This window comes from Chroicocephalus ridibundus, chromosome 15 (assembly GCF_963924245.1).
Source record: "Chroicocephalus ridibundus chromosome 15, bChrRid1.1, whole genome shotgun sequence".
Classification (NCBI taxonomy): domain Eukaryota; kingdom Metazoa; phylum Chordata; class Aves; order Charadriiformes; family Laridae; genus Chroicocephalus; species Chroicocephalus ridibundus.
Genome location: NC_086298.1, coordinates 12,542,348 through 12,567,151, shown reverse-complemented (window position 1 = coordinate 12,567,151; position 24,804 = coordinate 12,542,348). Strand labels below are relative to the sequence as shown.

At 48.4% G+C, this 24,804-nt stretch overlaps 1 protein-coding gene across 7 annotated transcripts in view; it reads right to left on the bottom strand.

The window, feature by feature from the left end:
• Positions 1-24,804, bottom strand: part of RAPGEF1 (Rap guanine nucleotide exchange factor 1) — an 89,490-nt gene that overhangs the window by 11,252 nt on the left and 53,434 nt on the right. For 2 of the 7 annotated variants that reach the window (XM_063352710.1, XM_063352708.1), the window contains 7 exons: positions 19,553-19,755; positions 16,921-17,079; positions 7,304-7,585; positions 5,840-5,932; positions 4,122-4,210; positions 2,691-2,802; positions 969-1,044 (listed from right to left, as the gene is read on the bottom strand). In XM_063352710.1, coding sequence (XP_063208780.1) covers positions 969-1,044; positions 2,691-2,802; positions 4,122-4,210; positions 5,840-5,932; positions 7,304-7,585; positions 16,921-17,079; positions 19,553-19,755 — 1,014 coding nt within the window. The remainder of the gene's footprint in view (positions 1-968; positions 1,045-2,690; positions 2,803-4,121; positions 4,211-5,839; positions 5,933-7,303; positions 7,586-16,920; positions 17,080-19,552; positions 19,756-24,804) is intronic. The other 5 variants (XM_063352709.1, XM_063352711.1, XM_063352712.1 and 2 more) reach the window with 5 other exon arrangements.

Genomic DNA, 24,804 nt, shown 5'->3' with positions numbered 1-24,804 from the left:
CACATGAAAGATATTTCCTCTTTGCCTATCAAACCTCTAAAACATGAGTGCTGAGTGGTTCAGTGGGTTAGTGCATTTTGCCTTGCATCCCTGGAGACAAGGAGATCAATTCTGGTTAAGGCCATCAGCACAAATGGGTTTGGCAGGTTCAAAATCACTCTCTGGAAACATTGCAAAGACTGTCTTTGCCACAGGTCTTGGAAAGGAGCTGCTTCACGTGGGTGGTGACTGGGTTTGGAGAGATAAAGTGGGGTTTTAATGAATCTAGAGCTAAGGGTTGCTAGCCTCCCTTTTCCTCTCCCACAGCTCCTTTCTTGTACTGTGGATTCCCACTCTGAACTGGTCTGGGTGCCTACCAGCATCCCAGTGGTAGAGAGTGGGACTAGGAAGGGACATGGTAAGTTGAAAATAAGGGGCGTCAGCCGACCAGCGCCCAGACAGCTTGCCCGGTGCCCACGGGTACTGCATTAGACCCAAAGCAACATCTCTCCTCTTCTACTTTGATGCAACAGTCGCTCCAGCAACTCCTCCATCATCCCTGCCCTGACGTTCCAAGGATGAGGAGCACCTCTGAGAACAGGATCCATGCCACAACAGGCTGGTCACACCTGCACTCGCAGGAGGCAGTGGCCTACCTCGGCAAGTACAGAGCACCACAGCACTGTCACCGACTCCACTGGTGCGCCTCGCCTCCCAGATCTGGACAAGGGCTACGAGGAGTTAATACCGTCCCTGCTGCTAAATGGAACGAAGAGGCGCTTATCCAGCTTACCTCCATTTCACCAAAGACAAGCACAATCCCCCCGCCCCCCGGCAGCTCGGAGGATCATGGATGCAGTCCTCTCCTCCCTGGCCCAGCTGCCTGCAGCCACATCACGACCGCGCACACTGCAGAGACGCAGAAGACGAACAGCAAAAGGCCAGCCCAGGCTGAGCTCCTCAGCTCTGTTTTGGTGCATCCACCGTACCTTTCCTGTCGGTCTCTGTTGCGTGCACTAACAAGATGTCTCCGGACCCACCACGAACATCTGGCCCGTCATCTCCCTGCAACGAGAACAGAAACACATTAGGCATGGCCCGAGCTGCCTTTGTCCCTGGTTTACCATCTCTGGGATTCAAGCTCAGCAACAACTGGCAACAGTGCGCAATGTTCCTGGCACTGCTCACAGCACAAGCTGGGACATGGTCTTCAGTGCTGGGCTAATCCTGGAATTTGAATAAAGCGTTTGGTGTCCCAGACAAGGATCTGGGCTGATCCTTACTCGGAGTCCCTGACTCCTTAAAGCCAGGCTGCGAAGCTCAGCGAAAGCTGAACCTTCTGGCCACAGAAGAATGAACAGAAACGTCCCAGACTCCCAAACGCTCCCAGAAGGCCACTAACAGAGCAGTAACACTGTGTGAACTGTCTCAAAGTGCGGGGTCACGTACCACAGCAGCTGTGGAGTGAGAGGTCACACATTCAACTCGCGTGTTCCCGGAACATCAAAACCTAGCAAGTTAATTCCCTAATCTGGAACTATTTGGCTAGAGGTCACCTGAAATGATCCGATAACCAGGAGCAGAAAACAGCCCCGCTAACTGCTTGGCCCCTGCCTTACCACTCTTTAAAAACATCTTTCTTCTCGCTACTGCAATTCACAACTAAAAATATGCAAAACTGATCTATCACTCAGCCAGCGGTTCCCACGCTGCACGAAACACTCGCAGTGGCAGTTCTATACCGTTTCAAACACATAGACCATAGAGAAAAGAAAGCAAAAGGAAGTTAAGGGTTGACACAGATCTGCTAGTCCCAAATGTTCAGAAATCACTGTTTTTTAATTGTTTTTTTAAAGGAAATATTCCTGTAGAGGAGAATGGAGTCGTGTCTGGCTTCCCCTAGCAATGTCTTTGTCAATTCAATATGCAAAACACTGAAAAAAACGTGGATTACAGCCATGGAGCTATGTCTAAGATGTGAATTTTTCAGGTGACCCTCTGGCAAGACTCATTAAGTACTACTTAAGGAATGAGTAATAGCTTCTCACTCTCTCCTGCACATCTCAGCTGACCAAAGAACACTCCTAAAGTGCCAGTAAATGACACATTCTCTCTGTTTTTCAGACTAGCCCCCTGACAGTCTGAAAGCTTCTAAAGCCTGCATATTCTCTCAAGCTGCATGTCAAGGACAGCTTGGTTTGAGAGCACAGCGAGCAAAGCCGTCTGGGAGTGCACCCAAGGCTAGAAACAAAGCCATTGCTCAAATACAGAAGCGTACTTTGGCTGCTCTTCCACATCGGTAATATAACGCCCTGCTCGGGAAATCTGCTAAACCTGCCTTCAGACTGAAAGGCCAACGCCATAAACCTGCGTCTGGATTTGTTGTGGCCAGGCTCTCAGGTGCTTCAATTCAGACTGTCGCAGGCTGAAGAGGTGGGAAGGGGCAGACTGGGAAAAGGGCACAAGATGCACTGGTTTGTAGAGAGACATCTCGCGTTTTGTTAAATCCTCCTTCACTGCTGATGCTCCCTGCCTGTACCAGCATCTCGTGCTTTCACAACAGCCTGCACGCATCAAGCAGCATACCACTTCTGCTACAACCCAGTTTTTCCTATCGAATAAAAGCTGATGCCTTGCTTGTGCACACAGAAAATCAGATTTCAATGTAGCATAAACCAAAGAGTATGAAAGCAAACCCTGAAAGGACTTACCTCTTGCTTCAGTGTTAACCTAGCCATAATTTCACTGTGGTCGATGAGGGACAGTTCATCTACCTCTTCCTCCAACTGTGACGATTCCAAAGCATCTGGTGACTGCTGCTGCCTGTAAAAAGCAAATACCCATCAGTGTCATTGCCCATCCAGGGGAAGGGATGCTGGGTCCACCCAAGCTCTCAGCGTACAGACCTTCTTTAAACGACAGTAAGTACACAGACAGTCTGGAGGTAAATCTTTTGCAAACAAGCCCAAATGTCTAGCTCTAATTCTGTTTCTTTGTGCATCTCTTGAAAAAGAGAAAGATGAACCTTTAGGACCTGAACACTTGTCTGCCCGCATTTCTGGCAGACGGGATTTTACTATGCTCTGCGTAAGTACACACTTCCATGTCTCCTTAATCCACCAAATTTTTAGCGCACACAAATCTAAGCCCTTCCTCAAATGTATAGAGACTGAGCACACTCTACACATACACATCTCATGTGCTGCTACAGGGGGAGAGGACAGGCTCTCTTTTTGCGGAAAGATAGACCAGAAAGCTCTGACCGCATTTTTGGTGTACATCCGCAGCTCCAGTATTCCTACCCCCACAGGCTACTACTCTTGTGCCTGGACGTATGCTCTCTGTACCTGTATTCCTAAAAAAAACCAACCCAAAACCCCCGCATATTCTTTATAGTTTTCCACCAAGGCACAGGCCAATATCCTGTGCACCAGTCAGTATTTCAGCAGAGAGTGAGCTCTGCAGGGCACTCTTGCATTGTCTCCTTCACTGCAGGGATTAAAACCCTCAAACCAAGTGCAGGAAAATGGGGGAGGGAAGTTGACTGTCACACACAAAACAATGCTGTTCTCTATTTTTGCTTTAGAAATGCAATTGAAGAGCAATCTCAAGCAGCAGGGAAGCACTCACTCCACTCCTCCTGAAGCCCATCTGTTACAGCCTGCATTTCTTCATTTACATACACAAATGATAGCTAAGAGCATTAGACGGGATACAAAGCCTCCTGCTCTGGGGCCTCAGCCAGCCTCTAACTAGCAGGGTTAGGAAGAAATTCCCCTCTGGAAGACTATTTCCCAGCAGCCATACAGACTTTTTTGCACATTTCCCTGGAAGCAGGAGGGAGCAGCCAGTGTCAATGACAGGGCTGACAATCAGATGGACCTAGGGCGGCCAACACAGGCTGCATTAACCCCTACCGGCTCCCTGAGTTAAGTAACGACATCTTGCCAGGATCCTTCTTGTTCACCAGGATCTCATCGCTCACCAGTTGGGCTAAAAAAGTGGGCTTAGAGTTTAGAGAACATCGAGAAGGTTGAAGGTGGAACAGGCAACCCCAAGGACGGTTTGGGCTAACGGGACGTTGGTGAGACTCTGTGCCCTTGCAGGCTGGGAAGCAGGAGGACGACGGGAGCCAGGCTCACCTTTCAGCAGCGTCTTTGCCTTCCTTCCCCATGGCACTGCTGCTTGAAGCGGAGTCTTTGGAGTTGCTGTCTTTGACCGAGGGAGATTCCTGCGAAGAGAAGGAAGTTTTTCGTTACTACATGGAGTCCTACACCACAGCCAGTCTTGCATTTACAGTCTGACTGCCTCTAAATGGCCCTTTACTGTAAATTCCTACGGAGCGGTTAAAGATTGATGCAAGTTAATGCCAAATGCCAGGAAAACACAGAAGTTAATTAGACAGGAAATTTGGGACCATCTCTGGAGGCTGGTGTAATTAGTACTGTTTGCTTTTAACATTGCGAAATGATGCTGAAAGTTACAACAGAAGTCAGCTGTTGTCTTGGCTTTTAACCCTTTCATGACTTTTTTTTTTTTCCTCCAGCCCTCACACTTGCTTCTTCTTTAATCAAAACGGACACAGCCAGCTCTAGGCTCTCCAGTTTCAGCTCCCCTCCTAGTCACAGCCCCCAAATCCAGCCTGTCCGAGGGGGTGGATGCACGCTGCTGTTCCTACCTCCCTTCTCTCCCATCAGAAGAGGTTACACAATGATGCAACGTTTCCACTTCACAATTCACGGCTGTGGAAATGAGGCGAATGCATAAAAGCAGAACCAGCTGAACCCGCGGCACGGAAGAGCAGGTAGAGAGCTCAAAGCAAAGATACAGCATTTTAAATTAGCCATTTATTAAGGAGAAGAATACCCATGAATGGCAAAGGGGAATATTAACCTAACAGCGTTGGAGTTCAGAATTATTTAACAACATGCAGAGTGAAACTTGGAAATTCAACCTACTGAACAGACAGGGCTGAAACTACCTACACGCTATCCACTTGGCCTGGAAAACACGCTGGTGAGTTTAGGTTTCTTGGTGTCTGCAGAATTTTTCCAGACTGTATCTGTAAAGCCCTTTGCTTCAAAGTTGAGAACCAGCCCGCAGCTGCCCAAAAGGATGGGCCTGCCAAGACGTGTCTCCTGAAGGGAAGTGATGGGAAGCGCTATCTCTTGGCGTATTTAACACCAGCCTGGATAAAGGTCTCGGAGACATCCTGTAGGAGATGTGCCTTCCAAGATGAGGGCAGGCAAAGAGATCACCACAGACCTCTGCCGCCGTTTCCTATGACCCACCAGGAAGGCAGTACCTCCCTGCAATGGAAAACGCCCTGTCTCCTCTAGAAAATATCCAAGATATGAGACTTGAGTAAAGGAAGAAACAGCGTGCGATTACAATGCCAAATCAATCACTTTGTATTCAAACAGTGAAGGAAAAAAAAAAATTTAGTGCACAAGGCTTTCTGTAGTAACATGGGGAAGCCAAAGCAGTTACAAGAATAGACATGGCCCAGGACGGTGCTGGTGCAGCTTTCCGGGAGGGAACCTCTCGCGAGCAGCTCCAAACAGACAGCGAAGCACAAACGAAAGAGCGTGGCAGGAAAAGCTGTCCCTACCTCCTGCCGGGGACCCCTGACCGCAACCCTGAAAGCATCGCCTGCTCTCCGCCTGGACCGGGAGGCCCCCCGAGCCTGCAAGCCAGGGGTGGGCAAGCAGAGGGACGGCCAGCGAGGGAGTCGGGGGGGCAGGATGGACACGGGAGCTCCAGGGTGTGCAGAAGAGGCTGGTGCAAAGCGTGTCAGCCCCGGCGTGAGCTCAGCATGCACCAGGCAGCCCCTTCCCCGTGTCCTCTCCAGGTTACTTACTCCTTCAGAGCGAGGGAGTTCCCCGTTGCTCTGGCCAGAGGAATACAGATTGACGTATTCACCCTCACCAGCCTCCTCACTGGCGTTTTCACTCTGAGGGAGACAGGATGAAAGGAAATACGTGATGGTGCCCCCTGTCAGCCCTTGGTGTTAGTGAGAGGACGTGCCCATGGGCTGGGAGGAGAAGCGCTCTCGGTGGCTGCTGTCATCTAACTGGGAGCCCCTCCTCCGGCTCGGTGGCCAACACCAGCCACTGAGGTGGCACCTTCCCAGAGGTAACTATTTTCTGGTTCTTGAGGACTATCCGAAGGCCCTGAGCTACAGCAGGAGCGCAGCAGGCTTTGCAAGAGCTGCCATGGACTCCACATGAGACTGCGGAGGTGCAATACGCACGTGGGGATTTCAAGGTTACAGAAGCTGAGTGTTGAGAGCTTGACACACAAGTGCCCGTCCTACCCGTGCTGGCGTCCTGCCGCTAAATGCACATCAGCCCTGTAGCCCAGACGGTATCAAATCTATCTCCCAAACTATGCTATGAGCACAGACCAGAGCCATCACGCCAGGCTAAACCAAACTCGAGGGCTTCTGGGCTGCAACAAGGACCCAACGCAAGGAAGATGGAACAACGAGGTCAGGTCCAGAGTGTGAAAACCTCGTCATTTACCCTGCAGTCAGTGTCCCTCTTCGAAACTTCGTGAAGAGGCAGCACTGGCATGCACTGTGCTGACAGCTCTAATCCCATCAACTCGAGGCTTTGCAGCAAATAAAAGAGGAACTGCCTTGAAAACCAGGTGTTTAAAAAAGTAGCTGTGATAGAGAAACCTGCTCAGTGATCTGCAAAACTGATCCGGGACCTCAAACTAGTAGTGCCATATCAGCGTGGGAAGAGCGCTAGTTTAACGTCACCAACACGTGCTGCTTTGCAGCGCCGTGCGCTGGCACCAAGCGCAGAGCCAGGGCTGCTGGTAACCGGGGAGAGCAGGAGCCTGCAGAGCGCAGGAGGTTTATGCACAGGAGAGACAGAGCTGGACCGAACCCACCGCTCCCGGGGCTCAGGAGGGAGCAGGGCAGCAACCACCACGTCCTGCCACCGCAGCAACTGCAGGATGCCAACCGCTGTTAGGAGCCCGTGTTTAGAAACAACCACCCTCACAAAACCCTCCCTTACCTTCCTCAGCTTCGTATTACAATCGCAGGAAGCTACAGCAACTCCTCCTCTCCCCCTCACCAGCATTTGACATTTTATGTTTCCTACGTATGTGCTAAGGTTTTCTCAAACCTGCTGAGGTTGTTCATTTTTTCTACCCGTTTTTAAATGAAATGACCTCTCTGCAATTCACACACATGTTTGGAGACCGGACTAGATCACATTAAGCATGTATTAATACGAGAGACATTTTCTTTTAAAAAACAAATAAACCCAGCCTTGCGTTAAAGGTGCATTTTCTCTTTGGATAGTCTCACCGAAGGCGTCTGGAGAGAATCAGTGAAAGAGGTTTCAGAAGGAAGGCAGACAGGAGCATTCCCGTTAAAGCTGCTCTCCTGAGAAGAGGAGTTTGGCACATCCACAGTGCTGGGTGACTGGCTGGCTGCAGCGGGCACCGCTAGGTCAGAGCTCTGGGATGGATGGACGGTTGGGAAAGGCGGGGTGGAGCAGGAGGAGGAGGTAGAAGAGAGGAAAGGAGGTATGGAGACTTGGTTGTGAGGCACAAAGTCCTGGGAGTAGGACCTAAACACAGATTTGTACTACAGGATGCAGAGACGTACAACACAAAAACAAGGAAGACGGGGAAAGGAAAGAGACAGACAAAAGAAAAAGTAATTAGATCGGCAGTAGCGTAGCAGTGACAGCACGCGGCATTTCTAACACAGGCACATCTACGTCCAGAGGCCACCCCCAACAGCAGCAGCGCTATTTTATCATCCACACGCTAGAGCAGGAATTGCTACCTGGGACACGTCAGGCGGGTTTTTTCACGGAGAGGCATGTTCTTGCACAACCAGCAGCGGGGCTGCGCATCTCCCAGGGGGGCAGTGGGCACCAGGGTGCTCCCTGCAGGTAGCCAGCCTTGGCTAGGGAGGGAGAAAGCCGGGCTATCTCAGGACTGCTAGTGACAGTGACCCTGAAAAGCACTTGAGTGGATGAAAGGATGCGAAGGCATACAGGAACCACAACTGTGAGCATGCTGGAAACATCTAGATAGAGAAAAGTACTCTGAGTGCTTAGTGCTTTTCTGGGATTTTCCACAGGATCCAAATTTAAGATGCCATTTGCTCCAGCCCTGTAATTTAGCAGCTACTGTGTCAAGTCTGTTCCAGAACACACAGCTCCCGGGGAGGAGTGGCTGCATACTATCCTTCAGTGTAACTTTGAAGACAAAGGAGATTACACTGCTACTCCTTCCCATTTGAGAAACACAGGGAGCAAAAATGATAATTGCCCTCAGGAGCGATGAATTCCTTATCAAACCAATCCTTTAATGCAGTGCCTCGAAGAGTCAGCTGAAGAGATGAAACGAGATCATCTGCGTAAAGCTTTATTTCGCTATCTCTCCTAATCATCAGATTACTGTTCAGATAATATTAAACAGGGTGCAGTGGGAATATATTGTGCCAAGAAAAACAAGAGCAACCCTCTGTCTTTTAACATCTGGTGCTAGTAAGATTTGCCATCAGGGTAAGTCCAAAACAAAGCTGACACCCACCAAAAAGAAAAAAAAAAAAAGACAATAATGCTACACCTGTTGGAGAGGAGTTCATTTTAAAACCCGTAGAGCTCAATCACTAGTGAGATCTGTCTCATAGCCAAGTGGACCGAAGGAAGAATCCCATCATCCCCAAAAACCCACGCTGGAATGAAGCTGTGGCGGTTGCCGGTGTGAGCGATGTGCTGCGAGAGGAGGGTGCGCTGCAGAGCTCTCACCGAGCACAGACACAACTCGCTCCAACCAGGCTGAAAAGCGATGATGTCAAAAGGAGAAGGGGAAACGAAGGCATGAAATCGGTGAATTCAGGCTACGTTTTCTCAGGAGGGTTGAGCGGGTGACAAAAAGCAAAGCTGAGTCTGTCACCTGAGCCGCCGCAGCGGCAGCACCCATTCGGCAGTGGCAGTTTTGTTTCTATCTAGGAAAGATGTGAGCTTAAAAATCTAAACTGAGAACAGCCTCGGGCCAGAAGCCTGGGCAAAAAAAGCTTTGCCACTACAAAGGAAAGGAAAAGTAAAGGTCAATGGCTACACTTTACCTTCCACCAACCACCTTAATCCTCCGGTGGTCGCCCTCCGCCGTGTGTGGAGTCCGGCGGTGCTCTGGGTGTATTCTCGGGGCCCAAAACAAATTGCGGGCCGTAATACAGAGGAGCAGAGGGAGATGCTTTGGAAAGAGAGCTTAAAAGACTACTGAAAAATAATTAAAATGCAAATCCCTGCTACATGCCTGTGGCTAAAAGGAGCCTGGCTCTAGGACAGGCTCCTCTCTCTTCCTGCCCGTTTTCTTTCCGGATGAGCAGCCCTGGCTCCAGGGACGCTGTCAGCTTTTGGTGCTGCCTCAGTAACAATGACAAGTCTAATCTCCGTATTTACTTTCTGCCTGGATAAATGCTCTACATTTATTCATTTTCACTTGCATGGTACAAAACACTAAATCCCTCGTAAGACGCCAGGCTCATGACATCATCTTGGCTCAGCAGATTTATTATGCCTGCCCCGTCTCCCTGGTATTTCATGATCTCACCGGCGCTAATATGCCAACCATCACCCCAGGTCCCAGGCTAGACCCCAAAAAAGAACAGCAGCAAAGCAAACGGAGAACCACTGCTGCAGCGGCTCTCGAGAAGGCACTCAACAAACTGCTGTCCCGATAATGAGATCCTCTGCTCCAGTAACGGAAATAATTTGCTCAAAGAGGACCCATGTGCCAGCTCCCCTAGAGCTGAGCTCCCTGCGCCCACAGGAGATCGGCGGCATATGCTGTCCCTCGCTTTGTAGTTGATGGACATCTTCCACCGAGAAGTCCCAAAGGGTTTTTGTCTCTGACCTGCTGAACCCAGAGAAAAAGCCAGGCTTTTGCCGAGCAGCAGCGGAGCTCACGCAGGGCACGAGTGAAAGGAAATTACTGTCCTCAACCAAGTGACTCTGGGACAGGCGGCACCCCGCGATGCTCTCGCGCCGCGTGATGGTGCCGGCAGGTTAGTTCAGGCCAAACGCCGGGCGGGAGGCTCGGCAGCTGAGATGCTGCCTGGTACACTGCTGGCAGGCTGAGCTGGAGCTCGGGGAGAGGAACTACTGCTCCTGGGGCAGGAAAACGTGCACAGCTTCTGCCTTGCATACTTCCAGAGACATTAATCCCAACTCAAAGGCAATTTAGACCTAACTATAACATAACGTTGCATAAATTTAAAAAGTTTGAATGCGGATACGTTACTACGGACGATCACTATGAATTCATCTCTCCTCGGCCTCATCAATGCACCTTTGAAAACAATATCTTGGCATGAGATGGGTTGAAAATGCCGGTTTAAGGCCCAGGTACCCAGGAGAATGCATTCATCTTCATTATGTGGTCCGCGAACAACCATTTAATGACGCAGACATGCTCTCAGCATGCTGTTAACAAAGGCAACAGTGCAGAGAAGCCTTTGGTGCACTGGCATTAATTAGCCGGGCTGCTCTCAACTTCCAATCTTGTCGTAAAGTTGCATCTTGTAGAAAGCGAGCCAGGGAGCCCCCTCCTTCCTCCGGAGCCTGCAAGCAGCTCTGGAATTCCAGCTATGCAGCCGTGCTGGGACAAGAGCCAAGAATGAAGCATACTTTTACAGGGGAAAAAAACACCCTGCGGTGGAGATGATGTCCATATGGCACCCACTCCTGCTGCTCCCCAGCCCGACCCAGCCCAGCCAGCAGCTGCAGCAGGAATTGTGGCAACGGCTTCCATGGGGTTTGGGTGTTGTACATCTCTTGGAAGCCCTGTCATCCTTTAAAAGACATACTTTTTTGGGGAGGGGACAGTCCATTCAGCAGAACTGTCACAAGAAAACTAGTCACCCTCTCATCCTCCCCCCAAGCAATCACAGGCAACACTTTATCTCGGAAACAAATCAGTGCTTGTTTTAATCTGCTTCTCAGAGGTTTCTTGCAGGGTCAGTAAGGCCTCGGTTATGGCTGTACTGACACAACCTCCTACTCCATGGCTTTGCTTTAAGTGAAGTATTTCAAAATAATCTCGGGGAAAGCCAGAAAGCAGTGTGCAACCGGATCCTTTGAGAAAGGATGCTTTCCTTTTCCCAAACTCCGGCCAAGCTGCCAGGCTCCCACCACAGGACCAGAATACGATCTCCCAGCACAAGTGATCCTGACCTACGACGGCAAATGGCCAACACAGGGAGAAGAGAGAGACCCCTCTCCTCTCACCAGTAAAGTGGATTTAAAAACATCCCAAAACCTATGTGCTGCTTGGTAAGTACTTCCACAAAGCACGCTTTGAGCTTAGCGCAATCTTGTCTCCTGGGAACAGCAGGAAGCCAACGTGCCCGGACCCGAGTGTTCACCGCACACCGTGACACACAGAGGTCCTCCAGAGATGGCATCTCTCAACGTCTTCAATTTGCTGCCTTTGATTTTTTGTAACGGTCAATATTTTAGAACAGCTTTCCATCACTAGCAGCAGTGTTACAGGATGTCCCAAAGGTCAATGACGTTACGACCGTTTATTTGGATTAGATGGCAGGGGATGAGTGCTCTAATAGAAAACTTATTTCAAGAGTGACGCTCCCCTGCGTTCACTAGGCATGGCTGACCACAAGTAACAGGGAGATGGGGTGTTTATATGCGGGCAGTAACTAGTTGCGAGTAACGGCAGTCTCCATCCTAAATTCAAAGTTGCCTTCAATTATACGGCTGTCCGAGCAGCTGCAGCATCAGCAGACACAGTCCTTACCTTTTGAGCACAGCCCTCTCAGTTACCCTACGGACTTCTTCTGCCAAATTAATCTGCGACCCTGCCACACACTCCCAGATCAGACAGACCATCAGGCTTCCAAAACATGGAGCAATCAGAGGAAAGGATCAATCTTTTAGATCTCCACTGCTAATGCTGTTGAGAGAGCAATGTGGGCAACGCGCCAGAACTGGATGCCCAAACTCTAACACTAGAGAACTATGTTCCCAAAATACTGGGTGTTGCACAAAACTGCTACACCCTTAGAATATAATTGCACAGACAGCTATTGGAAAAGACTTCCTATCTCATGACACAATGCTGGGCTTCCAGGTACTTTTGCTAATGAGGAAGGAAATGCTCCTACAATGAATGGCTGGAAACACAAGCTGCCAACAGAACGGCTTCAAGCGCTGCCACAGGAAAGGCAGCAACTCCCCACGCTTGAAGGTTTCTCAGCAAAGGCTCTGACCCGGCCGCACGGCTGACCTCCCTGCTTTTACGCAATGGCTAGCACAGCAGACGGACGGATGGGGCTTGCTGTTCCCTCGGGAAAGGGTGTCCTGGTGGGAAAGGGTGTCCTGGCTTCTGCACGAGAAAACACACAATCCAAACTTCTCCTAAAGCGGGAGGGATTCTTCTACACCTTTGCAACAAAACAAATAAAGGGGCAGGGACGGAAGAAAACATTTGTACGATTTATTAACGATGCTATTGTGCACCTCTCTCTTTGAGGCTATCAGGAGTTCAATCTGATCACACCTACAGTGTCAACTCTGGTTTGGCTTGTGGACAATGCCACCGTATCTAGCCAGCAGATCTCTAAAACGCTGAGCCTGGAGACAAAGACAAGACTCCTAAAAAGTCAGTCACACAAAAAATGTGGTGCGTGTGGCCGATCAAGTCAACAGGGGACTGCTTAGAGAGACCTACACAGAGATCCATAGTGCTCCAACTGCATGAAAAACGTATAAACCACCGGAGGAAGTGGTTTTCAGCAGGATTCAGGGATGCCAGCATGCAACAGCACTATTAATACCACCATCCAGGCCTGTTGTGGGCAGTGGAAATGAACACAAACGCAGAAGGAACGCTAAACAGGAAAGGCGAAACAATACCTAGAAGTCAGCAGCCGGTTAAATGCATGCAAATCTTTTTTTCCTCCTTGCCTCTGCTCTGACCTAATGAGCCAAACCCTACTTAGGACAGAAATGAACTCACACACTACAATCTCTCAGCCCGATCATGGTTCCCACCATCGGACCACCATATGAATCAAACCAGCACGGTCCCTGCTGAGGACCAGAGCGTGTGTTGCAGACTGGAACCGAGTTACTTGAACACAACTGAGGCGGGGAAAACATGCGAAGCACATGTCTGCATTGCGTGCATCTTTAAACACTTATCTGACCCTCCTTTTCCTGAACATACGTTAGTGCACGCACACGAAGGAAAAACAGTTGCTGTGAATTTTCTGGGTGCTTGCTCAATTTGCTCAAGAAGAGTGTGAACAAGTGAGAACAGAAGCGCTGAGCTGGAGCTTTCATAAGGAAATCACTCGCGCCTTCTGCTGGAATCCAACAGCCAATTTGGTTTCTGGAAAATTACTGGAAATGTTTCTTAATTAAAAAGAAAACATAAGAAAAAACAGCTTTTTGAGAAAGGCACGTTATTTCTCCATAGTGGAGGATGCAGCCAAATTTCCACCAGTGGCATGTACATGCCTCGGAGAACAACCACGTTCCTTGTTTCAGTGAGGAAAATGTTCCTAGCTGTAACGGAATGCAAGACTTTTGACAGTCTTTGGTGGAAAACCTGTGGAAGTCAGCAGTACAGCTTGTCACCGGACTGATTCCCTCTATCAGCGCAGAGTTCCCCAGCTGCCGGGAAGTAATGAGATTTGATTCCTGCCGCTTGGATACCTGCCCACCCACTTCCAGTCAAGCAGCACAAGGAGTTGAGAAACTGAAGGACAGTGTCTCTGCCTTCGCAAGAAGGAAGGAGGGAAGTGATCAGCTAGAGAAAAACTACTGCCAGCAATTACCAAGGAGGATGCTTTCTTGTCGCATACCTCCTTTCCTACCGTCTAGCAACAGAAAGTACTTGCAAAAGAGATGGGAATCCCTGAAATGACTCTTGACAGTACAGTCCGGCTGTCCCTCCGATGCGCGATTTAACGTCTGAGCTGTGCACAGGATGGGGAACACGATGCTGCAGATCCTGACAGTATCGGCCCACGCTACAAACACGACCCTTCCTGGCACAGAGGCCAGACGCGAATCAGACTGGGTAAAAAACAAGCTCAACTTGCCAAACCTATGAGGCTTGATCCAGTTGCTCAAGATCTGCCTCTATCCAGTAAAAGCTATTACCTCTGACACAATTTCCTGCAAAGAAGGGAAAAACGTGATTAGTGGGCTGACAGAGCAGCAGCAGCTTCTGGACTGCAGCAGCGACTGCAGTGCTGATCGGAAAGGAAAAAGTCGGGGTTCTAGAAAAGAAATTCGTATATTAAGAGAATAAAGATGTTCTGAACAACTTCACCTCTCTTTTTGCTTCAAAACACTGTCTGAAAACTGTCTTTCTAAGCCCCTGAAATCAGTAGTAAGGCACTAGTCCCTCACCTGCAGCACAGAGCTAATGGGCTAACACGCAAAACATGGTGTAGGCTCAGCTGCGTGTGAGCAGATGGGTACAAGGCCAGGTCTTCCCTCTGGGACTGACTCCTGCTGTCCACTCCAGGGCAGGAAAAAAGCACAGGGCACTTTCTGAAAATTGGCTACGCTCGGCAAACCTGCAATGCATCGCTCACGTTGGGTCAATGGAGAGCAGCTGGTTTATCAGCGCTGGCTTCCTGGTAGTGATCTAGGGAGGTTTTTGCTTCCTGTCCAGAATGGATAACGATTAACGTAGGAGACACATCATTTTAAGAGATTTGATAATCACCACTGATATTGGGCACACAGGAGGCCAGCTCCCCAGCTGGCCGGTATGCGAAAGGCGCGCTCTCCCTCGCACCAACTCCCTTGCTGGGGCTGGTGGAAAGCTACTGCTTATTTTTTTACATGTTTATCGTTCACCACAGTGCTCACTTGAGTGGCCTTTCTCTGGTGAGAGGGGAAAAATAAAGAATGAGAATAGGAGGAGCAGAGCCATGTGCCTAAAGTGTTACTGGTGCAGCTTGTGGCATCCCCCGTGTGTAACCTCACGGTCCTTCCAGCCACTGCTCGGGAGACCCTGGTCCGTCCCAGCGCTGAAACGCAGGGTGTCACCCTGGGAACGATCCAAACCTTGACAGCTGTTGCACATCTCTGTCTCATTAGGGACAGGGAAAATGGGATAAACCACGGGTATGGTATTACATCGGTCAGCTATGATGCATGTAAGGACATTGGTATTTTGCAGCTCGCAGACAAAGAGGCACTGTCGTAGCGAAAATCTCATTTTTGCCTGTGAAAAAATAGACCAGCTAGAGAATTGAGCAAGTATGAGATTATCATAATTTAAAGGCATTAATGAAAAAATCACCATTTTTAACTCAGTTTATTTCCTTTGTGCACTGTCTAATTGTTCTCATTGTTCCTCACGCTCCAGCCATTTATTTTCCCCTCACCAAATCCTTGCAAGAACAAGTAAGGATTTTTGAATGAAGTTTTAACATTTCATAAAATAATATATTCACAATAGTACAGTCCAAAGCAAAATGAGAACAGGTCAGAACAATTAAGTAGGTAGTAACCATTTAATCCAACCAGGATGCTTTTTTAAATGAGAAGTGCCCACGTATTTTTAGAACATTATAGTATCATATTTATAGCTTCCCAATTAAAACAAAAATAGTGAAGTGCTTTTACCAAGTCTTACAGTTGCTTGCAAGGATCACTGTCAAACAAGAGAGCTGTACAATTCAGAACCTGTGCATTACTTCAAATTTTAGAACTGTTTACCACAAATTTATGCAAGCAGTAACCTTTTCATCTGTGCAGCAGAACTATCATGCTGCTCGCTCTCACGCAAGTGGAAGCCAAAAGCTTTAATTCACTGCTTGTGAAGTAGCACTACTTGTAAAGTACTTGAATACTTTCTTCTTCTTCGGATCAATGATTACCGCTAATTTTTAGAGAATGAGTAAGTGTGGAAATGGGAAGATAGCAGTGGCACAGTGGGAGGATACCGTTTTCAAATATTTAGTATTACACTAATTGAACACTTCTAAATTTTTCTCAAGTCTTGTCTGACAATTTCTTCTCCAGAAGAAGTCTAATTTACTAAACATCCAGGTCACTGTTAAAAAATAGCCTATTCTCAGTTGTCATCACACGGCAATCAGAGCATAACCACGTAGTTTTACATGCAAACGAGCCCCATACTGATGAGCTGTTGGAATCCCACGGTTAGATTTAATTTCATTACATTAACACTTTGTCATTACTACCATTTAATTTAAGCAGCTGATCGCAGATTTAACAGTGCTCTAGGATTATTCTTATTTTGATTTAAAGCATTCCCAGCTCCTCCTGACGCTCTCTCTTCAGGCTGCTCACAAGTGCCGTAGGAGAGCAAACCCTGCTCATCTGTCAGCAAATCACACAAGCTTACTGAGCTTGTTTGGGACCACGGAGACGTGAAGGGAAGCAGACAAGCAAATACGAGATGAAAGATCTGGCAGAGGCCATTTTCTAGAAAAAAACATAATTAAGGAGCTGCAGCCACTGTTCCGTACGTTTGACTAAATCCATGTATTTTGGGGATGGCTTCTTGTTATTTCTCCAAAGGCCAGACTCACACAGCAGCCTTTAATCAACTCATCCACATCGCTGACCTTGGCCAACGGAACAAAAAGACTTTGCAGCTCCAACGTGCAGCCTGGGGAACACGCAGGTCAACGGAGTGTGCCTGGGCACACAGGCCAGCTCTCCTCGCCGCAAATGTCAATACTGCCATGTATATAAAGTAATGAAAGCCACAACCCCCCCATGCCTCATTTAATAAGATTTACACACAGTTTTTCACACCTTGCTGATTACTACGCGGGTTCAAAAGCCCCCAGAAGGACCTTCACCTTTACCCACGTAAGCACGGAATTGGCACACCAGCGTTTCACCGACACAACTACACACACGTGTTAAAGTGCGGAGAGCAACTCACCGACTGCACAGGAAAGGAGCTGTGCCGGCTGAGAAAGGAGTTAGAGACTGACATAGTGAGGCCCTGAGTGGCACCGGTGTCCTCGGGGGTGAAGGGCACTTTAGTTTGCTGGACACAGTAGGAGACAGAAGAGAAAGAAGAGGCAGCATAGGAGGCCTGCTGAAGAGGGGGAAGAAAGCAAGAGACAGAAGACACAAAGAAAGAGAGCACAGAAAAGGCTATGAATAAAGGATAAGAAATGCTAACTGTAAAACAATGCATATAATGGCTTGCTAAACGAACAGCTGTTCACACAGTTCATCAAAGCCAGACACACCAATATGCCTTTCTTGAGCTCAGGAGGCATGACAAAAATCACTGTTCAAACCTTCTTTGTTTCACAAATCCCTTAAAAATAAAGTCTCGCCTCCCCCTTCCAGTTCACCCCTGGGCAGCTGCTGCGGCGAAAGGCAAGCTGTTCCTCGCTGCCCTTTTTCCGCCGTGGTGTGGGGGGCAGATGCCCAAACTGGCTGTTAAGCAGCCACCTCTTGCTGCTACTTTTTTGTGGCAGCCTGCAGATTGGGAACTTGGTCTTTCCAGTGTGATCTATGGACCCTCACTGGTACTGCCGAGCCATGGGATAATAGTGATGTCCAGCCATTGTTCAGTCCAATCCAAAATGATATATCACTTGCACAAGAGGGAGATATTACACTGCAAGTAACAAATACTATCAAGGAATTTCTCCTGAATCCCACTATAGTAAGGAGCATGAGGGAGGCTAAGGTATATCTAGATTTTCTCAGCTCTCACTTGGTGAATATAATGTACAACTGTTTCATAAATAACATCTGAAGCTCACAAGAAAGGACTTCCTAATTATTATTTTATAGAGGAGTCCATCCAGCAAAACTTGCCTACTGCTAGAGCAGCTGATGCCCGTGTGATCTGCTGTTTCAGAAACTCTCATGGCAGCAGGAGCAGAGGAACAAGAGTCTCGTGGCTTTTATGGTGATTGCTGAATAAGCCATCGTCTGCTTGCACCACCTCCCTACCAGCGAGATGAAGGTAAGGGTGGGAGGCTGCACTTGAAGAAACCTTCACTTCAGGGGAACTGCAAGCAACACCTTGATGGCATCAGCTTGCAAGATGACAAAAATGCCTAGTGGGCAAACCAGTGACAACTTGGCTGCCTAGAGAATGATTAAAGGGCAAAGAAATGCTTTGCTTCAGCCCACAAATTCAGAAAAGGCGCAGAATTTCCTTCCTGCACACCGGCTACAGTAAATCTGTGTGTTACACACCTCCCTCGTGACCTTGTAGACCAAGTCACCACTGGAAACCATCACTAGAGAGTAGGGCGAGGGACTACAAGGTACACGTGTCAGTGCAAGGCTCACACTGACAAAGGGACCACAGACTCTGGAGAACTCCCTGATCCTTCAGAGAGGACTCCTGTAGACGCTTCAGTGTCCCCGCAAAGCAGACGGGATGCTGGTGTTTAAGGTCTCATCCCACAAAGCAATAATGCATAATGCTCAGTTTAGCTTAGCCAGAAATGCTACTTTATTTTTTTAGGACTCCTACCTGCATCACAGGAATGTAGTAATGCAAAGTCCAAAATTAGAGTTCTCGGTTGCTTTTTCCATTTGATTAAAAAGTAACACCCTAGGGACAGTCAAACTTTAGCACAGATAGCATGAAGAAATATTGCAACAGCCGCCCTCATGATGGTAAGACCGTGGCTCTGTTCCCACATTTCCTCCTGTTTTGTTAAAGCCGTGGCCAACTTAAGTTAGCTACAACAGCACAAAAGATGCATTTTTTTAAAAAGAGCAAATCAGATAATTAATATAAACAAACCCCCAAGGCTGGAGTTTAAAAAAAAAAAAAAAAAAAAAAGAGTTAAAAGAAAGGAGGACCCTTAAAAAGAAATATGACAAAATCCCAGCTCCACTGAGGCTATTGCCATCACTGCGGCCAGGATTTCATCCCCCACATGGAAAATCACACTCGCTGTACTGTTAAACCCAGCACACATACACTTGTGGATGTGCCTTTTTGTGGTGGCAGGCTGGAAGGGCCAGCAGAGCACTGAAAAAACAGGTAAAATCCTGAATCACACAAGGGGACTAACGTGGAGAGAACACGCACAAGTTAATGGCTATACCAAAGTTCTGCGTCTCTGGCGAAGACTGAGCCATAAAAGCAGTTATTATGTTTAAACGGTTATTATTAGTGGCATCCTTGACACCAGTTTCAAAACAGCACTGGGTACAACAGTGCAGCAATCTCCTGAAAATCGCGTTGCCCCGTGTGTCAAAATCTTCAAAGCAGCTGTCGTTACACAAGCCTGCAGTCTGGCATGGATTCAGCCACGCCATGTGGAAGACTAATGTTTAATTTTTAGGGCATTTTAGGACTTTCAGTGCTTATGGGGAACAGTCTGAATGTGGGGTTAGAAAGGAGCTCAAAGTAGATGATGCAAAATGCCTAAAAACATGTTAACGAGATGACAAGGAGCACGATGTGGTAACACCAACGAGACATCCTCCCACCACCGCAGCCTGTCAGAAACAGGAGTAGCAAGAGCAGAGCTGCTCCTGGGAGGGTGGTGGGCCCTGCCAGGGAGGGCACCGCGGATCTCACTCACCAGCTGCCGCTGTTTCGGTGGGAGAGCAGGAGGAGGTGCCAGATCTTGAGAGGGGTCTAAGCTGATAAAGGGGTCATTGAACCCATAGACTTCCATGAGGTGCTTGTTCTTCTGCTGGTAGATGTGCTCGTTCTGAGGGGTCTGGTAGAACATGGACGGCTGCGGCTCTGAGTAGTCTTCTACAAACTGCATATACGCCATCACTGCAAAAAAAGGTCACATCACTGCTGCTGGTCCACAGGCTGCAGATGCAACAAGCAGGCATTCTCAAAATAAAGTAGCAGTAAGGCCATGCCACTCTTACTCGGGCTTTGCGGCAGGCCGGGAGCAGCAGGCTGGCAGGTAACACAGTCAGCTGCCATCCTCCTTGCAGGAAAGGATCTGAATATCCCGTTCTCCGAACCAGCGCACGACAACCAACCACAGGCCACAGAGGTATCTGGCAAGAGTTTTGCTCAAACCAGTGAGATCTCCAAACAGCTACTGGAGAAGGCTGATCCACTGCCGCTTAGCCCAAATCCCGTCCTCACGTAGTCCATGGCAATTTTGAGAGTATTCCTCAACAGCTAATGCCCAAAGTCACCAAAAGAAACAGAATAACTTCAGTCTGCTTTCTAGGAGCCACAAATCATCCTGCACAAAGATGCAACCTTGACAATACATCTATAACAAATCCTGTGCCTATAATAAATCTCATATGTGTAGTCAGCAAGATTTTGAGAACAAGGAGGCTTACAGCTTTTCTCCATTCTAGCAAGCTGATAAAAGTGTTATCGGAGAACACCTACCTGTGAGACTGGGTGTACCTCTCCCTCAGCTATTTATATGCCACTGCCAATGCTGGCACAAGAGACTTCGCTTTTAAAAATGCCACTGAATGCCTTCCTATCTCCCTAGCTCAAATCCAACACCCTTTGCTACCATCTCTTTCTAAAAGCATCTTATCATCTCCAATTCTTGAATCCAACTGATTCAAACGGATTTCTGAGATGTGCTTCAATGGCAATGCTCAATGGCATCCAATCTCCTTTAGAGGACTCTTCCATCTGTACAATATCCTTCCAAAAATCTATGGAAAGGCCCACGCAGGTCTGCCTATGCAGCTCTGACAGGGGATTAGTTACTGCTGCAATATTTTAGTGTTGGAGGGGGAGAATGACACACAGTGTCATAGAAAGATTACTACAAAACCCCAGAATTATTAAGGATCAGACGTGTACTTAATAAATGTAAAATAAAGAAAGAACTCTCTTCTATATACCTGGGAACGGGAGCAACAGATGTATTTAAGCATCATAAAAAGGACTAACCAAGGCTGTCACGTGCAAGATGCTCTGTGATCATTGCTCCCGCCTTCCTGATAAACAAGCAGTTGTCAGTTTTTGTAAATCTGGTCATTAGGCGGCAATTATTCAGCTTCTGCTGGCATTTCAGTCGTACAGCTGAAGTGAATGGACGACTTCAGTGAAAGCTATAAATACAGCGACCACAATGCAGCACTCGCACATGGTGAAGCCGGTTCCCACACTAGCTGCAAGGCAAAGCCCTCTGTTCACCTGCCAAGGCAGCTCCCCGGGCCAGCCGATGTCAAACAGGATGCAGCCGTGCAAATGTGTTGGCAGGAAGGAGTCGCTTCGCACCTGTCTTTTGCACCTTTTTTCAGATTTCCTCTAATATTTTAAACTCTATTTAGAATTGGAGCTAACGCAGCTGCCCCTTCCCACAGAATGATGTCCCTCCTCCAAAAAAATAGAATAAAGAATTAAAAAATAATAATAAGAAAAGGTTGTGGCTGTCAGAGCACAGGAAACCTCAGCTGACGGATTTCAACCCCCACCGGTAACAGCTGCTGTCCCCATCCTGTGACCCCACACGGTGCTGCCAGTGGACAACGTGTCCGTGTCCCGCAGCACCGCCAGCTCCCGCACCACTCTGCCAAGGCTGCTGAAATTCTGACCTCCAGTACCCCCGGCTACCCCAGCCCTGCTCCTCTTCGTCCCCCCGCCACCCTCCTGCCTTCTCGGCACCACTTCACAGAGGTAAGTCACCACCCTTGCTGCTTCGGACCTCTCCTCCTGGAAGGGGGTGCGACAGAGGTTTCAGACTGCAAGCACACGCGTGCCGGTGTGCGTCTGTGCCCATCATCTGCTGCTGTTGAACTCATGTTAAAGCCAAGATCAAATCTGGTCATGCAAGTGAATTTCAGCCTAACAGGGAAAAAAGAAGCACATTCTGGCAATGTTCTCTTATTTGACATCATGGTGAAGGAGTCTCGATGTAGAAAAGATAGAATTGCCAAAATACTGTTTTCAAATATCAGTGATCTGGTTGACTAAGGTACTCCTATTAATACCTGTGCCCTGAAAAATGCCTTGGTATCGTACTACAACTTTAGAGGATAAGATCCAAAGAAGGCTTAGGAAAGATAATTCTCTAGCAGCAAAAGTGAACTAAGGCTCAAGACTCCTTGCAGAAGTGTAGAGGACAAGAGCTCGAGGGAAAAGACCGCATTTTGAGAGCTCATCAACTGAGCAGGACAAAAGCCAAGAAGCCAGGCTTGGCAGTCCTGGTATAGCACAGCAGACATTCTAATTCAGAGCAACCCGCGGAGTTACCTACAAAACGCGGAGTTACCTACAAACCCAGTGCTTCACTGTCCACATCTGGAGACAACACTCAGGGTCACGCTGTGAGTTCCTGGGTTCAGACGCCTGCGTGACACTACAGCTCGGGAAGTGTTGGCGCAAAGGGCATCACATTAGACACTTCCGTAAAATTAAATTACTGTTAACTCAAGGTAGTAAGCCTGAATGCTGTTGAGAGCCTTAACTCAATCTGCAAGGGAATAATGAAGAGCTCTTTTATCTCAGCTCTTTATGAGGCTAATGCATCCCATCGCCATGGCAGCTCCCCTGCCTTGCTTGTTACAACTAGTCCAGGGCGGGGGAGCACGTCTGCCTCTATTTTGTCGTCTTCTCTGGTTTTAGGTGAAATGAAAAACAGTTGGGATGGTGAAATACAAACCTGGCTCAGGAGTAGAGACTGCAGAGCACAAATTAAAATGGGCACCCCAAGAGAGAAAGGGAGCAAGGACCACTCCGGAGACTGCTGTTTGCAAAGGGTCTTCTCTCCCCCCTCTCCCTCCATCCCCTTCCCTCTCTGCTGTGGTTTTTAACAAGGCAGAAAATTTAAAAAGCAGATGGGAAATTACATCACCAGCTCAGACCAGGCTGCACGCCCTGCAACGACTCCGAGCAGAGGGAGAGACAGGGCCGCAGCCTCCTCGGAGAGCAGCCAGGGTGGAGCGACACAGTCTGAAGGCAGAGGAGGCAGGCGTGAGAGAGACACCTCTCCCGTCACAGCACCGTGCCCAGCTTATGTCAGTTGTGAACCCAGACAAAAAATATTTGAAATTAAAAAAATAAAAGCTTGAGACTGAGGCTAGGAACACCTTCCCAGCAATCTGCTTGCAGTGCCTCGGCCATCATTTCTGAAGGAGCTGAAGCTGCCCCGGGATTTCTAGCACACACCAGTTCTCCCCACATGGTAGAAGTCACGGCTATTGCTCGGGGCGCACCAGCAATGCCCGAGCCAGCTCACCGCGCGGCCGGTGCGCTCCGCTGGGGAGAGCGGCTGCAGGAGAGGAGCGACGGCAGCGAGCCACCTCTTAGCAGGGAAACACCCTCGGACCAGCAGTTGTCGGGGTCTGCAGGGAACTGCTAGAAGCTTCCCAGCAATAAGGCACATCTGCAATACAGGTCAGGCACAGCAGCGTCCCGTGCAGAAGGCTCACTGAAGGTCCAGCCCAGCTCCTGGCGCCGTGTCAGCAGCCTGTGTTACAACTGGCCCCCAACAAGTGCAACAGATTCGTGTGCATGGGCAAGAGCCAAAATAATGGAAATTCTTAAGCTATACTGCACATCAACTCACTGGAGAAGTCAAGGTCAAATAAGCCCGTCTTTGCTGTCACCTCCGGGAGGAGAGCTGTTTTTCAAAGAGCTGGCGTTGTCCGCTGGCAAAGCCCAGGCTGCCCTCAGCATGGTTCCTGCGGTTAAATACCAGCTGCTTACGGGGCACCAGGCTGCATTTTGTTCCCACTGACAGGAGGGAAACATGAGTAAGTGCCTCACCACTAGTTTCCAAGCTGTTTGGGGCGAGGATCTTGTTATTTCTGACTCTGGGCTCTTCGTGGCAGAAGCTGCTCCGTGTCTGTGTCTTGTACAGCAGGAGCACGATGCTGGAGCACGAGTCTGGAGTAATTTGCCCTTAGCACAATAAGACGTACTCTTACAGCACAGTAAAATAACAATAATTCATGCCAGACTAAAAGGCTTATCACTCCTCTGTTTAAATTATACAGAAGTCAACTCTTGGAGGTCCCTCTGAGCACAGCTCACACCACCACACGTGGTAACTCAGGCTGGATTTGCTGTATATTATCAATTACAAGACCAAAGTCTCTGCTGCAACATTTCCCACCAGCCACCAAAAGATGACCCACAACGAAGGGACTACAACCAAGTCCCATCTGCGAGACCTCTAGATCTTTTTAATGAGTTCATGCATCAGCTCCGGACCCCAGGAGTTTGCTGGAGTTGTGGAAGCAGAGATGCCTCACGCATGGGATTACACACGAATATCTACATGCATCAGCCTCCAGGCAAAAAAATCCTGGGTGCTACCGTACAGCCTGAGTAATGTTTTACTGCCCTTTTAATGTTGAAAATAAAAGTAAAACTAACAACCACAGATCTGCGGTGTGAAATACTATGGAGTAAAGAAAATCTAAAACGAGTTCTCAGTGTCACCTGAATGCAATTAAAAAATCCACAGCAGTAAGGAATTAGCACAAATATTAATACAAGCTTTGCAGCAAGGATGCTTTATCAAACCATCACAGCTGACAACACAGTAGATAGCAGCTTCTACCTTCCCTAACAATGCAATCTGATGAATACTCCAAGAGCTTCTGATAGTGCCAGATTACAGATGACAATTAACTCTATTCTAACATCAAAGAAAATTCACATACAAGGCCTTGGTATTGAGGTTAAAAGTGTGCACAGGCAATAAAAGAGAAGATAGCTTTTAAAATTGTTTTTAAGTAATTCCTTGACATCTCACATGATAACAGAAAACAAAGACGTGAGGCTTAAAGAGAAAAGCAAACAGCCCAGGTCTCCCTTTCAACTGTCAGATTGGCTCTTAGCCAAGATTCACGCAGGCGGCCCCCCCTGCTAAAGCTGCCTACG